The sequence below is a fragment of the Rana temporaria genome, chromosome 10 (genome assembly GCF_905171775.1).
Source record: "Rana temporaria chromosome 10, aRanTem1.1, whole genome shotgun sequence".
Lineage (NCBI taxonomy): Eukaryota > Metazoa > Chordata > Amphibia > Anura > Ranidae > Rana > Rana temporaria.
Window position 1 is genome coordinate 22184714 of NC_053498.1, and position 17659 is coordinate 22202372.

At 41.4% G+C, this 17659-nt stretch overlaps 1 protein-coding gene across 1 annotated transcript; it reads right to left on the reverse strand.

Annotated features, from left to right (window-relative positions):
- Positions 1 to 913: 913 nt before the first annotated feature.
- LOC120916423 (phospholipase A2 inhibitor and Ly6/PLAUR domain-containing protein-like) lies at positions 914 to 12488 on the reverse strand. The gene is made up of 5 exons (XM_040327387.1): positions 12367 to 12488; positions 7359 to 7484; positions 4978 to 5124; positions 3990 to 4142; positions 914 to 1289 (listed from the first exon to the last, which is right to left on the reverse strand). Exons 1-5 carry the CDS (start codon positions 12419 to 12421, stop codon positions 1144 to 1146), a joined length of 627 nt encoding a protein of 208 aa, XP_040183321.1. The 5' UTR covers positions 12422 to 12488; the 3' UTR covers positions 914 to 1143.
- Positions 12489 to 17659: the final 5171 nt, after the last annotated feature.

Consider the following 17659-nt stretch of genomic DNA (forward strand, 5'->3'; position numbering starts at 1 on the left):
CGTATACTTTTGAACAAATAGTGTAGAAGGCCATGCATTGAAAAACCTTTGGCTGGACAGTGAACGTAAGTTGGCCAGGTGTTTACCAACCTTTTAGCTATATAGCAAACCGACCGTAGTGGAAAATGAATGCAGCATTCCAGTGCTACATGGAAAATATGTGAACTGTTTGAAATCACATATACTGTATACTGTATATTCGAGTATAAGCACATTTTTCTGTGCTGAAAATGCCCCCCTCGGCTTATACTCGAGTCACCTTTTTGTGCCTGAACTCCCAAAATTTGGGGACCCAGTACCGACCGGCCGTACGTCTCCTGGATGCCAAACCTGGCACACATGTAGCCCCACCCTTCCTCTACAAGTGTGCAAAGTTTAATGTCCAGGGGACCTACGGCCGGGGAGCACCGATTTTTCAAACACGGTGACTTTGGGGACCCGGTACCGGCCAGTCGTAGATCCCCTGGACCCGGAACTTGGCACACATATAGCCTCATTTCTACTCTACAAGTGTGCAAAGTTTGTTGTCTGGTATACGGCTGGGATGGGGAGCACCGATTTTTCAAAGCTGGGCACCCCTTCCATAGACTCCCATGTTAAACGTCAGTCTAGTCATGGACACAGTGAGGCATGGGCATAGTAAGGCATGGACACAGTGAGGCATGGGCACAGTGAGGCATGAACACAGTGAGGCATGCACATGGGCACAGTGAGGCATGGACACAGTGAGGCATGGACACAGTGAGGCATGGACACAGTGAGGCATGGGCACAGTGAGGCATGGACACAGTGAGGCATGCACATGGGCACAGTGAGGCATGGACACATTATGGCATGCACATGGTCACAGTGAGGCACAGTGAGGCATGCAGATGGACACCCTAGGCTTATACTTGAGTCAATAAGTTTTCCCATTTTTTTGTGGTAAAATTAGGTGTCTAAGCTTATATTCGGGTCGCTTATACTCGAGTATATACAGTATATTTATGCCTATCAACCAGCTAATGTTACAACTGTAAGATTATTTTATCATTATATCTATGACTTAGAACTAATACACTGCCTTTACTAATATGTATGCAAATTTGCTTAGCATTTCTTGAACCAGGGCAATTCAGTTTTGTGGATATTATTCATGTATTATTAATTTGATGGTTTAGTAGTTTCAGGTTTATAGCACGTGTGTTCCAGTTGCTTAGTTATTTTCATACCAATCAGTGCGCTGTAGTCCAATTTGCAAGCTTCCTTAGAACTGCACCCTTTTCCTGAGAAGTCAACATCCTTCCCACCTATGAAAAGAAAATACTCATCAAACCTAATTTGATAAAATAAATACACACACAAACAAGGAAATCACTATAAAGATAATCAGCATGCTTCTCCCCCGGGCTGCGGACCGCCTGTTGATGATCAGGCCACACAGCAGGAGATGAGTGGCATCAAGGTCTGCACAGGGCTATCACAGAACGTGCTCGTCGCTGACCTCTTGCTGTGTGGCCATGCCCGTGTGTCCTCTCCTAGCCAACTATGTCACCCAATCAGCAGGGCATGGCTGGGAGGAGCTGCAGATCGCCCCCTGCCCTGTTGATCGAATGACATTGTCGGATGGGCGGGGTGGCCAGGAGTAGACACACAGGGCCAGATTCTCAGTCATCGGCGTATCTTTGCCCGGGCGTAACGTATCCGATTTACGCTACGCCTCCGCAACTTAGACGGGCAAGTGCTGTATTCCCAAAGCACTTGCTCCGTAAGTTGCGGCGGCGTAGCGTAAATCGTCCGGCGTAAGCCCGCCTAATTCAAATTTGGATCAGGGGGGCGTGTTTTATGTAAAACAACTGTGACCCGACGTGATTGATGTTTTTGCCGAACGGCGCATGCGCTGTCCGTGGAATTTCCCAGTGTGCATTGCTCCAAAGTACGCCGCAAAGACGTCATTGGTTTCGACGTGAACGTAAATGACGTCCAGCCCCATTCACGGACGACTTACGCAAACAACGTAACTTTTTCAAATTTCGACACGGGAACGAGGGCCATACTTAACATTGACTGCGCCTCATATAGCAGGGGCAACTATATGCCGGGAAAAGCCTAACGTAAACATCGTAACTTTACTGCGTCGGCCGTGCGTACGTTAGGGAATTTGCGTATCTAGCTAATTTGCATACTCAACGCGGAATTCGACGGAAGCGCCACCTAGCGGTCAAAAAAAAAAATGCAGTTAAGATCCGACGGCGTAAGAGACTTACGCCTGTCGGATCTAATGGATATCTATGCGTAACTTATTCTAAGAATCAGGCGCATAGATACGACGGGTCGGATTAGGACTTACGACGGCGTACATGGCGCTGCACCGTCGTAAGTCCTTTCAGAATCTGGCCCACAGACTGTTCACAGCCTGGAGTCCTGTGCAGAAGAGGCACAGGTTAGCAATGTGTGATGTTAGAGAGAAAAGAGGGGGGGGGCAGACTGCAGGGGCAGTGTCATGGAGGAAGCTGTGATTGCTAGGGGCACTGTAATATAAAGGGGGCTGCACGGTAAAGGGGCATTGTAATCATTAAAATTCCCCCTTTACAGAGCAGTCCCCTCTTTACATCACAGTGCTCCCTTTATAACACAGTGCCCCCTTTACAGTGCAGCCCCCTTCACATCACAGACCCCTTTACATTACAGTGCCCCCTTTACAGCGCAGTCCCCTTTAGATCACAGCCCCTCTTTACATCACAGCACCCCCTTTATAACACAGTGCCCCCTTTAGAGTGCAGTCCCCTTCACAACACAGTGCCCCTTTATATTACAGTGCCCCCTTAACAGTGCAGTCCCCTCTAGATCACAGACCCCCTTTATACCACAGTGTCTCATATACAGAGCAGTTCCCGTTACATTAATTTAAAGGGGCACTGTGATGTAAAGGCGACTGCACTGTAAAGGGGCACTGTATTGTAAAGGGGGCATTGTGATGTGTAGGAGAACTGAGGACCCTGATATAAAAGGGGGGACTATGCTGTAAAGGGTGGTTGTGGTGGGAAGGGGGGCTAAGGACAGACCCTGTAAATATCCCATCCCCCCTACCTGTCCCCCCCCCCCCAATCCTTGGGAAAACTAGCTGCCATGAAACCGGTCCCTGGTTTCAAAAAGGTTGGGGACTGCTGTAGTAAAGCATATGCTTTTGTTCAAAGCAGCAGGGGAAAAAATTCCTTCCTGATCCCCCGAGAGGCAATCGGTTATTCCATGGATCAACTTTACCTATAAATGTCAGTACCCAGTTATATTCTGTACATTTAGGAAAGAATCCAGACCTTTCTTAAAGCAATCTACTGAGCTGGCCAGAACCACCTCTGGAGGGAGTCCAATCCACATTTTCACAGCTCTTACTGTGAATAAACCTTTCCATAAGTGTAGCAATATGGTTACATATTAACCACTTAAGACCCGGACCTTTAGGCAGCTAAAGGACCTGGCCAATTTTTGATTCGGCACTGCGTCGCTTTAACTGACAATTGCGCGGTCGTGTGACGTGGCTCCCAAACAAAATTGACGTCCTTTTTTTCCCACAAATTGAGCTTTCTTTTGGTGGTATTTGATCACCTCTGCGGTTTTTATTTTTTGCGCTATACATAAAAATAGAGCAACAATTTTGAAAAAAAAATCAATATTTTTTACTTTTTGCTATAATAAATATCAGCCAAAAATATATATAAAAAAAATGTTTTCCTCAGTTTAGGCTGATACGTATTCTTCTACCAATTTTTGGTAAAAAATTGTGACGCGATGTATGCGACGGAAGCCTGTCAATCAAATAGGAATGCCCAGTCCCGCAGACCATACCCGGAAGCGGCGGAGAAGATCGCTCTCTAAAACGGTAAGTACTGCTTAGATTTAAAAAAAAAAACACCCAATTCCCCTTGACCAAACGAGCCTCAATCTAATGTTAAAAATGTACTTTTTGGGTGAACCTCCACTTTAACAAATAATATTGAACAAACACTTACCAGGTGGTTTAAGAGTTCCACGAAAACGTACACACTCATCATCTTCTCCTGGACAAACTGATGATTTTGTTGCATTACAGCCTTGCATGGTGTTAAACGCATAGCATGTTGGACATAACCTGCCTTTCGGTTCAGTCTGATTTTCGGTTGGCACTAAATAAAAGGAATAACATTTGTCTTTTTAAACAGATTTGGTGAACCCAGTGTCAGAAGAAAAAATATGTTGATACTGTATACCCCCTCAGTATAATTGATCTCCCCAGAAACAATAGATCCCTGTGATCAACTATAGATTCCCCAACAAAAAATAGATTCACCCCAGCAATAATAGACCCCCCCACCAGCAACACTAGATCTCCCAGTAGCCAGCATTAGACATGTGCAATACACTTAGTTCTGAATTTGTTTTTTAAACACATTTTGACAAATTAGATCATTCCGAAATTTCAAATATTTCAAATTTCCGAATTTTTGAATTTCAAATTTCCGAAATTTCGAAAATGTGGGAAAAAATGAAATTGAACATTTCAGAAATTCGAAAGTTTCAAAATTTTGAAATTTCAAAAATGAGTAAATTAGAAAATTTGTAAATTCAGAAATTAAAAAAAAAAATGTATTCGGAAATTAGAAAATTTAGAATTTCGAAAGTTTGAAAATTCTTAAATTCGAAAATCGGAAAATTAGGATTTTTCGAATTTCTGATTTTCCGAATTCTCTTATTTTCGAATTCCAAATCTCCAAATTCAGAATTTTCGAATTTCCAAAAAAATATAAAAATGAAACAAAAACAAACAAATGTTTGTCCTACTGACACCATCTACCGTTCTACTGACACCAATCTCTGTCCTACTGACAATGTCCACTGCCCTACTGATACTGCCAGTACAAAAACACACACACACACATATGTGTTGGAGCTTTGGGGTGCACACCTATGGGCATTGGAAACACAGACAAGAACAAAAAAGTGCACATATGCCATACTTACTATTATAGTTACCAGAGTTACACAGGGGTCCACTACAACAATCCGTATTAAGTCTTAGATAAACATCATTGCCTGACTGAACATGAAAAGTTGTGTTGCAAGGAAAGTTCAGTGCACATCGTTTATAGATGGATGCAGACTTTTTACCTGTCCAAAAGAAAGATTGTGCATTAGAAGATTTAAGATTGCTGCTCTAACACACAAGGAAGCTCTCCCATGGTTCAACACCCCCCCTTAACACTGCTCCAATCAACAGTGCTGCACTGGGAGCCAGAGCATTGCTGATTGGTAGACATGTGCAATTAGTTCATTCCGAAATTTCCAAACTTTCGAATTTATGGAACTTTTTCAATTTAGAATTTCCTAAATTTTCCAATTTCCGACATTTCAAATTTCCGAAGTTCAGAATTTGGGAAATTCTGAAATTTGAAAATTTAAAATTTCAAAAATTCGAAGATTTGAAATTCGAAAATTCCAAAATAAGAAAATGTGAAAATCGGAAAATCGAAAATTCCAAAATTTTTAATTTCGAAAATCGGAAATGAGAAAATTTGCAAATTCAAAATTCCAAAATTCGAAAGCGGTTAAAAGTGATTAAACGCCTCATCATAAGACATCCCACCTGTCTCAATTCCTTTAGAATGGCCTCACCCCCATTTCCTGCCCACCCTCACACACATTGACTAAGACTTAGCTCAACTAGCCTAACTACAGTCAGGTTGGGTATCCAATGGGTATTCTGCTTGTAACCTTGCAGGTGGTCATTGGGCAAAAATTCACATTGACAATAGCGCCCTAAAAAGGACATTAGTATACAATATAGTGCTGTGATGTCAACCAGGGGATAAATTAAGTCAAGTGTGTTTGTTTAGGACTCAGGTAGGTCTAAGTTTGCAGCATGTTACAATGTTACAATGAGAATGCTTGTAATCCAAAGCACTCGCATATCAAAGCGTGTTTCCCCATAGAAGTCAATGGAAACTAAAATAATTTGTTTCACATTGAGTTCTATGGCATGCTATACTGTATGTGGCCAGAGGTGGGGGGGAGCCATGTGTTTCTGAGTATTTCCGAAGGGCTCTGAACGGCGCCGCACCTCTGGCAAAATACGGTACAGCACACCGCAGAGGCTTGACTCTTAAGGCTTCATTTCCACTGACGTTTTTACAGCCACCTTTCTGAGCGTTTTTTACAGCTTAAAAACGCCTGTCCATGTTATTCTATGGCATCATGCCCACATAGGCGTTTTTGAGCTGCAAATGGCATAGGCGTTTTTGAGCTGTAAAAAAAAACGCAGGACCAGGGCGTTCTGAGGCTCCATTCACACCTAGGCGTTTTAAAGCCTGAAGCCCGACGCTATTGCAGCCTGTAATACGCTGGAGGGGTGATTTAACATTGTCGGCTATGGAGATGGTTCACATCTTCTCGCCGAACGCCGAAACGCCATACGCCTGAAGCTCAAAACAAGTCCCGGACCCCTTTTTTCAGGCGACTTTCGGCGTTTGGCATAGCCGACAATGTTAATCACCCCTCCGGCGTATGTTAGGCTTAAAAAACGACGTGTTTTGTAGCTGCAAATCGCAGGACAAAACGCTGCAATTTGTTGCGGCAAATCGCGGTACAATACGCCGCGTTCAGGTGTGAATGCAGCCTTAAGCTCCAGAGTAGAGCTGTAAAAATGCCAGACGTTAAAAAACGCGTAAAAACGCTCAAAAACGCCACTGTTGCGTTTTTGATCTCCAGCTCAAAAAAATAAAAAAATACAATTAAAATAAATAAATAAACATGGACAGGCGTTTTTAAGCTGTAAAACAGTCTAAAGAAAGTGGCTGTAAAAACGTCCATGGAAATGAAGCCTAATTGTTTTGCGAGACAACACTCGCAAACCAAGTCAGGATTTTTTTTTTAAGAATTGCTCGTATTGTGAAACGTTTGTTAACCGCGTTACTCGCAATCCAAGGTTCCACTGTATAGCTATTCTCCATTTCCATCTCCAGAGATAACAACTGTATGAACTTCAACCAGTCATTGGTGAAGGACACGGTCAGTGTGGGTAGGATGCAAAGTTTTGACGAAGTATGAGGCCTCGTACACACGACAGAGGAACTCGACGTGCCAAACACATCGAGTTCCTCGTCGAGTTCAGGGATGAAGCCGCCGAGGAGCTCGGCGGGCCGCCTTCTCCCATAGAACAACGAGAAAATAGAGAACATGTTCTCTATTTTCTCGACGAGTTCCTCGGCGGCTCCATCGGGCCAAAAGTGTACAGACGACAGAGTTTCTCGGCAGAATCCGGCTCTGACCGAGTTTCTCGCTGAATTCTGCCGAGAAACTCTGTCGTGTGTACGAGGCCTGAGAGAGAATAAATATTTCAAACTTACCAAGGCTTCCAAATTCTTCAGAGATGGTGATGCAATCACTGCCTTCTTCACATTCCTTTTCTTTTTCTTCACAGGTTTTGGAATCAACACCATGGCAGACATAGCATTTTGTCTTCTCAGCTAGAACTGCAGCATATGTATTATGGGTTAATACATTTATTTTATTATTTTATTTTATTATTTTACATGTGTATACCGTAATGTGGTTTTATTTACTGTATGTATAGTGTATTGAATTTTTAAAAGGAATATCATTTATGATGCATCTGGCTATTGCAATACAATTGGTTGGTTTGTTTTCTTTTTTTTAATTTTTTTTATATATTAGGTAATAATGCATAGCAATTGGTCCCTCTGTGTCTTATCCTCCTGAGGAAGCAGGTTATAAGCCCTGCGAAACGCTTAGAGAATTACTGATTTGTATTAATGAAGGACAACATATATTAAGCAGAACGCAGTCGCTTTATTTTCTAACAGTAGAGCTGGATCATATACGATTGATAAAAAGGAATGGTCTATGCATGTTTTAACCATTTCTGCCCCGGAAGGTTTTACCCCCTTCCTGACAAGGCTTTTTTTTTTTTGCAATACGGCACTGCGTCACTTTAAATAACACATGGAACACTGTACCTAAATAAAATGTATGTCCTTGTTTTCCCACATTTTATCACCTCTGCAGTTTTTTTGTTTTTTTTTTGCGCTATAAACAAAAAAAATTAAAAAATCGTATTTCTTCATCAATTTAGGCCAATATGTATTCTACATATTTTTGGTTAACAAAATCCCAATAAGCGTATATTGATTGGTTTGCGCAAAACTATTCTACAAACTACAAACTATTATTTTTTTATAACTAGTAATGGCGGTGATCAGTGATTTTTAGTGGGAATGCGACATTGTGGGCCAGATCCACATACATGTAGAACGGCGCAGCGTATCAGAGATACACTACGCCGCCATACCTTACCTGGCGCATTTTCGAATCCTCAGCGATTTCGCGCCGTAAGTTACGGCGGCGTAGTGTATTTCTGGCGGCGGATTTGAAATTGGGCGGGTTGGGGGCGGGTTTCATTTAAATGAAGCGCGTCCCAGCGCCGAATGAAATGCGCATGCGTCGTCAAGAAATTTCCCGCCGTGCTTTGCGCAAAATGACATCGCAACAACGTAATTTTTTGAACTTAGACGTGAGTTACGTCCATCCCTATTCATGGACGACTTACGCAAAAAAAATAATTCAAATTTCAACGCGGGAACGACGGCCATACTTAACATGGCAAGTCTATGTATACGCCGAAAAATACCAGCTTTAACTATACGCCAAAAAAAGCCGACTACAGATGACGTTAGAAAATGTGACGGCCGCGCGTATGTTCATGGATCGTCGTAAATCGCTAATTTGCATACCCGACACGGAAAACGCCACCCAGCGGACACCGAAGTATTGCATCTTAGATCCGAAGGCGTACGAAGACGTACACCTGTCGGATCTAACCCAGAAGCCGTCGTATCTTGTTTTGAGGATTCAAAACAACGATACGACGCGGGAAATTTGAAAGTACACCGGCGTATCAGTAGATACGCTGGCGTACTTCGTCTGTGGATCTGGCCCTGTGTCTACAATTTTTTTTTTTAGGGCATTTGTATTAATTTTTTTTTTTTTACTAGTAATGGTGGCGATCAGTGATTTTTAGTGGGAATGCGACATTGTGGCGGACAAATTGGACACCTAACTGACATTTTTGACACTTTTTTGGGAACCAGTGACAGTATTACAGTGATCAGTGCTAAAAATATACACTGTTACTGTACTAATAATACTGGTAGGGAAGGGGTTAACACCATGGGCGATCAAAGGGTTAAGTGTGTCCCTAGGGGGTGTTTTCTAACCGTGTGGGGAATAAACTGACTGGGAGAACACAGAGATCCGCGTTCCTGCTTAGCAGGAACATAAGATCACTGTGTTCTCCCCTGTCAGAACAGCGATCTGTCTTGTTTAAATAGACAGATTGTTGTTCTGCCTCTCTGGGGAACAATCGTCAGGTTCCGACAGACATCACATAGCTTTGCTATAGAGGATTCAGGTACATAATATACTAAAGTGTAAGGGCCATATTCTCAGTGAAGTTACGATGGAGTAAGTCAGATACTCCATCGTAACTCCCTTTTTTGGCCAGTGTATCTATGCTCCTGATTCTCAGAATCATTTTTGCATAGATACACTTAAGATCCGCCATCTGTAAGTCACTTACACTGGCGGATCTTAAATGCAATGACGCCGGCCGCCGCTAGATGGCATTTACGTGAAGGAGTCATTTGCATATGCAAATGATCCTTCTACGCCGATTCCCGAACGAGTTTGCGTCGCGTAACCGTCGCTAACGTCGTTTGCGTAAGCGGAAATTTAGTCCTGCTATATGGAGGATTAAATTTCCGCAAGTCTCGCGTAGGCCATGTTACGGATGGCGTCGGGTCCCCGTCGTGTTTTTTCGTCGGGTACGTCGTTTACGTAAGTCGTTCTTGAATACGACTTTACGTCAATGACGCACACGTCGGCGTCATTGACGTTTTCCGCCGATAACTGGAGCATGCGCACTGGGCTTTTTGCAGCCCGGCGCATGCCCAGTTCTTTCGCATCGGGGGCGCGCTTCATTTGAATAGAAGACGCCCCCTTGGAGATCCGCCAGGCTACGCCGGGACACTTACACTCCGCTGTCCCAACTTATGGAGCAAGTGTTTGGGGAATACAACACCTGCTCCAGTAAGTTGGGACAGCGGAGTGTAAGTGCCCTAAGCGCAGCAGGCGGATATTTTTTGAGAATATGGCCCTAAGTGTTTCTATTATTATTGGAGATCAATTTGGTATACATATACACTGTATTCCCAAAATTATTGGGACACTGGCCTTTACAGGAACATGAACTTTAATGGCATCCCAGTCTTAGCCCTTTGGGTTCAATATTGAGTTGGCCCACCCTTTGCAGCTATAAAAGATTCAACGAGGGGACGGGATCCCTCGTTCTGGTAAAACTAGCATTCGTTATGGAGATGGCACTGTAACAGACAGAAAAGCACAAAACGTCTTTTACTAACACAAAATCAGCTAAAGCAGCCCCAAGGGTGGCACCATTGGATTTGAACTTCCCCTTTATAATGCCGTCGTACGTGGTTTTTGTGACTGCTTTCTGACACGATAGTTTTTTTTAACCGATGGTGTGTAGGCACGACTGATCATCAGTCAGCTTCATCGGATAACTGATGAAAAATTCCATCAGTCCGTTTTCATCTCGTCATTCTCAAACGCGGTGACGTACAACACGTACGACGGCACTATAAAGGGAAAGTTCGATTCCACTGGCGCTACCCTTGGGGCTGCTTTTGCTAATCTCGTGTTACCGCGTGTTAAGTAAAAGTTTGGTGAGAGACGATTTGCGCTTTTCAGTCTGTTACAGAGTGACGAATGTGCTATCACCATTACGAGCGCTAGTTTTACCGAAGGTGCGCTCCCGTTGTGATAGACGTGAAACTAAAATGAAAATTTTATGTTATGATTAGAAATATTAAAGTGTATTTCGGTTAATATTTCTTTAGTATACTGCTTATTTTCCTTAAAGAATTTATATCAGGAATGATATATAATGATTTTTAAAAGTTACGAGTCCAGCATTGAAAGACTTTTTTTATCAAGCACAAATGTGCCCAAGCCGCCTTCTCATTTCCCTTCTATACACTTTGAGGCTTGTAACGGACATTCAAGAAGAAGCTTCCCCAGCCCCCACTGCATTTTCTGTATAGCTATCCATAGCTTCAAGAATAAACTGTGACTTTGCCTTCCCCCACATCCTGCCTGCAGCCCACCAAAGGAATTATATGTAAACTGTGTTCTATGTAAACTGGTCTGCTTTGCTGAGCTGACAAGGAACTTTCTTATGGATGAATGACACGTGTGGATTTTTTCAAGAACAGGGAATGGACTTGTGAGATTTGAAACCATCCCTTCTATGAACTGGCCAATGAGAGGCTTCATGCCAATGATGGACTCACAGGGGGTGGGTGAAATGGGTGTTTCTGTTTAATGTGAACCAATGAAAATGCATTTTGTGCTTGTGTGCTAAAAATAAAGGCAGCTGCTCATACGGCAGCCATTTTCTTGTTCGTTGAACGTTGGAAGGTGAGGATGTCAAATCATTCTGTGTCTAGATGGCATTTTTCTCACCATAGCTTTTTGAAATCATCCGGCAGTATGGGTAACCCTGAGTTTATCATCAATTAAGTAATGATTCCTCATCACCGTCTCATACTTTATTCTGAGCATGCACGGGTTTCTAAGCATACACACGAACGTGTTTCTCATCATAAAACCAGCCCGACGAGAACCGCAACGAAAAAATTGAGACTCCCGACGAGAAAAAAGAGAGCATGTTCTCTTTTTTTCTTGTCGAGATCCACAACAGTTTTCTCGACGAAAAACATACACACAACCGTTTTTCTTAGCAAAAACCATCAAGAAAAACGCTGACAGAGCTTTTTTGCCGAGAAAAACGGTTGTGTGTATGTTTTTCGTCGAGAAAACTGTCGTGGATCTCGACGAGAAAAAAAGAGAACACGCTCTCTTTTTTCTCGTCGGGAGTCTCAATATTTTCGTTGTGGTTCTCGAGGAAAACGGTCGTGTGTATCAGGCATTAGGCTTTGTTTAGTTAACAACATTTGAATTATAAAGTGATAGTGATATAAAGTGATAGTTTTGAAAATATGATATTGTTTAATAAAAAGCATTTTTTATCATAAAATGTTGGGTGGTAAGCTTTTAGGCTGATCTACTGACATCAAAGAGTCACTAACCCGACCAGGAGTTTTGATTTTTCTTGATACATTCTAGCTGTGGGTCAAAATATGAGAAGTGTTGAATCCACAGAATAAGTGATACTAAATAGATACATCTATACCAAAGTAATAATACATATATAAAATGCTCAAACTACAATATATGATTTTAAAAGAGAAAACTTACTGAGTGGGAGCAGGAATAAAGAAAGAAGGAAGACACTGAAAATTATAGACTTCATTTTTCGTTGGGTTTGAGGTGCTCGTTGGTGTTGAGCTTTGGGTGCTTCTCCAATTGTAGAAGTCCTCCTCAGCTTCTGATATTTATATCATGTTTTATGGTTTCAGGATATTGTTACAGAGCAGTACGTCATTTCAATGTGCAATATTGTATATGTACACATAAACATTTGCAATTAGTCAATTCCCTGTACAATACACTCAATGAAAAAGTTATGTTGACAATACATTTGTACGTATTTAAACAGTGATACTCCCAGATTTAGCTAACAAATATTTAGTTGAAAAATAATTGCTCATGATTTGTTTGATAAGCCTCAAGCTGTAAAGGTGTTTTTCCATAGGATAGATAGTCATGTAGCCTGTGTAAAAAAAAACAAGAATAAATCTGCGCTATCTGTGTGAAAAGCTGCCACAAACAATCTAGTGAAACAAGAAAGTGATGAAAATATACAAAAACAATTAAGTGGCGCTAGAAAATTATGATATTGAAAAATGTTATAACAAAGTGAATCGTATAACAATGTGAACAAATAAAAAATCCATATATAATAAATCAAAAAACAGTGAGTCACTGGAAAGGTGCACCGCCAATAAATAATCTCCTATGATGGACGATTGTAAACACCACGGTGAAATGGAAATGGATAATTGTGTGAAAGAGTAACCACCACCGGGAGGGGAGGCTTACCGGAAATATTGAACCCTAGAAAGCATACGCTTAAAGGGTCAATATAGACTGTATGTAAGCCTCCCCTCCCGGTGGTGGTTACTCTTTCACACAATTATCCATTTCCAAACGTGGTATTAAATTCAAATTCATGGCGGTCTGATCAGCAAAATTTTCATCCAGCAGAGGTCTAAATCGCATGTTTGTGCAATGTCTCAGATCCTTCCCATCACAGTCCCCCTCATTGTATATCACAATGTCATCCTCAGTCCACCAAACATCACAGTCCCCCACTTTACATCAGTTTCCCACGGGTAACCACGGGTCTGGATGGGACAGTGACTCAGTCTAGATCTGGACCGTGGTCCGACATTTAGTGATGCCTGTTTTAAAGATAGTCTACCATCACCACACTCTGCACTTCCCTGGAAATTGTTGTTACCACCTTTCAGAGGCAACAAAAATAAAAAATAAATTATTATGCCATTTTAACTGTAGAATGTAGTTGTGTTTCTGTTTCACAAATTGTTGCAGAAATCTTTCTGAATTTATTTAAAAAAATATTTATTTAAAATTTTTAGAAAATGGGAAATAATTTAAACACAAACATTCCCAAGAGTGTTACAAAAATTATACATAAAGAGACATCATCAGGGTTCTACAAACAAGATGGGATGGGCAAAAAACCCTATCAAACTAATAGCAGAAGAAAATGCCTTAAACCCAACCATGAATACGGAGAGGTGCAGGGGGAGAGAAGGGGGAGAGACAGCAAGAGAGGGGGAATATAACAAAAAAAAACACCATGAGTATGGCATCAAAGCCCATCCAGCTCCAAGGTAAAAGAAAAGGTATACATAACAGTATGAAGCATAAAAAGTAAAACATAACTTAACAATTCTCTGTAGTTACAACGGTAATTGTTTATACAAGTCAGAGGAATGAAAATATATCTATAAGGCCCAACATTTGTAGAATTTTGAGAAGGTGTTGTTGGTGCAACGATGCCTCCACTACTCCCCCTCCATAATATCTTGTACCCTCAATAGCCATTCCTTAAATGCAGGGGCCACCGGCGATTTCCAGTGGATTGTGATAAGATAGTTGCTATCATTGAGGAGGTGAGGCATCAAGGAGTGTTTATAGGACTCCTCCGATTTCACTGTGTGTTGGGAAATAACATTGGGAGAGGGTCGTCTGAAATCTGGTAGTTTGTCACCTTTAATAATTAGGTTACGGTCTTCAACCCAAAAAGGTCAGATAACAGGACATTCCCACCACAAATGTAAGAAGGTGCCTTTCTGTCCGTAACCCCTCAGACACTGATCAGACACTGTGAGGAAAATGCAAGACGTTTTTTTAGGTACCCTATACCACCATGACAAGAATTTATTACAACATTCTAGGGCTTTAGAGTTGACTGAAGAAGTGTGAGCTAATCATTAGATAGCCCTCTACCCATTCCTTAATGTAATAGGGGTCCTAGTGGTTAGCTTCTCTAGTAAAAGTTTATACAATTTGGAGAGTAAGTGGGTTGAGTCATCTGTATCAAGGCACATAACCTTGAACTCAGTTAGGGAATCACTGGGTCTCAGATCATCCCGTAGTGTTTAAAACATTTGTTTTAGCTGGATATGTTTCCAACCATCCCAGGACGACGTTCCCCATTCTCTACTGAGGTCTTTTAGGGATTTCAAGTTAGTACCTGCCATAAAGTGGAAGCAATGGATTTCTTGAGCTCCTCCTCAAGACTTAAAAAAGGACAAATCTTCCCCTGGGGTACACTAAGGATTAGTGTTGCTCACGAATATTCGCATTGCGAATATTCGACTCGAATATAGCATATTCGAGAAATCGCGCTATATTTCGAATTTCGCGGTGAATATTCGCAATTCCGAATATTCGCATTTTTTCAATTTGATTTTTAAAACAGATCACATCCTATCGACGTCTAAAAGCATTGCTGGTATGATTAGGGACCCTGGGCCGAGTAGCTAAGCTGAGGCGATCCTTTTATGTTGCCAAATTGAAAAAAAAAAAATTGCGATTTTTCGCTATTGCGAATGCGAAAATGATTGCGAATTTTCGATAACTGTGGTAGGAGAACTCTGATTGTCTTTGATGCAAAAGGGGGGGGCTTTGTGTATGTGTATGTTATGAATATTTGTATGTTTGATATTATTTTTTTTTGTAAGAAGGAAAAAATTGCGCATACCTTAAAAAAAGGGGAGAATACAGCAGCAACTCAAAAATGTTATACAACATAAATTAATACAAGACAGAAAATGGAGTCGCTCTACAAGAATAAAAAATATGTCTAGTGACAAGACATGTGGGCAAATTATAAAATAAGCAAGCGCAAATAACTTGTGAAATACACAGTGAAACAAATATATAAAGAAATATAGTCCCAATAATAGAAAAATAATCTTTCATAAAAATGTCTTTGATATGTGAAGTGAAAAAAAGTCCAAAGCATGCAGCATGAACGTGTTCAATCTTCAAGGTGTTTGATTGACAAACGGCTGTGACAGATGGATAGAGTAAAGAATCACCACCAATGCAAAACACTTTTTATTTTCTATTGTAAAATATCAAGAATATTCTGAGCCAATCAGAGTGCTCCTTCCGCATTTGCCGAATATTCGCAATTATTTTGTATTGTAAAATATCAAGAATATTCTGAGCCAATCAGAGTGCTCCTTCTGCATTTGCCGAATATTCGCAATTATTTTGTATTGTAAAATATCAAGAATATTCTGAGCCAATCAGAGTGCTCCTTCTGCATTTGCCGAATATTCGCAATTATTTTGTATTGTAAAATATCACGAATATTCTGAGCCAATCAGAGTGCTCCTACAGCATTTGTCGAAATTGCGCAATAAATATCGCATTCGCATGTTGCGATATTTCGATAAAATATCACGAATATTCTGAGCCAATCAGAGCGCTCCTCCAGCATTTCTCGAAATTGCGCAATAAATATCGCATTCGCATGTTGCGATATTTCGATAAAATATCACGAATATTCTGAGCCAATCAGAGTGCTCCTACCGCAGTTATCAAAAAATCGCAATTATTTTCGCATTCGCAATAGCGAAAAATCGCAATCATTTACTTTCGATAAAATATCACGAATATTCGAATTTAGCGAATATATCTCGAATATTCGAATATATATTCGAGATATATCGCGAAATCGAATATGGCATATTCTGCTCAACACTACTAAGGATAGCTTCCCAGTGGGGAAAGTGGCACTGGATTTTATTTAAACAGTGAAACATGTCCTGTGACATGTTCTGTCTCGCCAGCTTTTGCTCAGGTATTAGGAGCTTTGGGACCTACCATTCATTACCAACTTCTATGCTACTGTATGAAGAAGCATCTTACCTAGCATGGCCACAATGTCTTCATGAAGGTCTTCTGGTTTTGGTTAACTACTCCACTTTTCCTTAGCGTACCCAGTCACCTTCTAGGATTGTTTTTTATCTGTCAACACAAGTGTATGAACAGGGCACTAGGAATAGAATATAATAATTTTTGCCTGAACCTGTAACAGATTTTATTATGACACTAAGCACTGTGGACATTCTATTTTCTGCCACTATTTTGAGAGAAAAGAGGGGCTTGAAAACGATATTATTCTATGGAATTATTGCAGGTTTACAGTGTGTGGGACTGTACACATATGTATCATATCATAATCAATTAACTCATTTTATAATGAATAGCATTTATATTGGCTAAACAGTTAGGCCCCTTTCACACGGTCGGACCGTTCAGGTCCGCCTGTCCAGTTTTGTTTGTAGTTTGTAGTTTGTAGTTAAAAGTGTGCATCCACAGCATCCAAACATACTCAAATTCCAGCAAATGTCCACAATCTCTGTGTAACAAGTACCAGAACATGGAGTATCAGTGATTCGACTCCAGAGTGTGCCACAACAGGGAGGAATTGGTGGCAGCACAGAATCATGTGATATACATTCCATTATTGTCTGGAGCGTCCCTTAACCTCCTTGCGTCTGCGCTGAAGCCAAATGATGGCTACAGCGCAGAGCTACATTGCTGGGACGCCGTCATATGACATCCTCCCCTTTGCACGCTCCCTGCGCTCTGTGATCATCGAGTCAATGAGACTCGGCTGATCACAGATCAGAGTAAGGGGCTGATTCCGGCCCCTTACTACATGATCAGCTGTCAGTTAATGACAGCTGAGCACGTGACGTAAACAGAAGATCAGTAATCGTTTTTTAAAAGCCGATCACCAGCTTCTGTGAAAGCTACATCGGTCCCTACGAGGAAGAGCCACAGCCACCTCATCTGTGCCCACCAGTGCCGTCTGCTAGTGCCAACTGCCAGTGTCCACCAGTGCATATCAGTGCCACCTATAAATGCCCACCAGTGCCACCTATCAATGCCCACCAGTGGTGCAAATCAGTGCACATCAGTGCCGCCTTATCAGTGCCCATCAATGCAGCCTCATCTGAGTACATCAATGAAGGAGAAAAATTACTTGTTTGAAAATTTTTATAACAAAATATAAAACAGTTTTGTTGTTTTGGTACAG

Excerpts from the sequence above, each read along its gene's own strand:
- LOC120916423 (XM_040327387.1), bottom strand. The coding sequence starts at position 12,421 with ATGAAGTCTATAATTTTCAGTGTCTTCCTTCTTTCTTTATTCCTGCTC. Across the intron at positions 5,125-7,358 it reads TGAAGAATTTGGAAGCCTTG|GTAAAAAGTCTGCATCCATC; the intron begins GTAAGTTTGAAA and ends TCTTTTGGACAG. Across the intron at positions 1,290-3,989 it reads TGGAACTCTTAAACCACCTG|GTGGGAAGGATGTTGACTTC; the intron begins GTAAGTGTTTGT and ends TTCTTTTCATAG.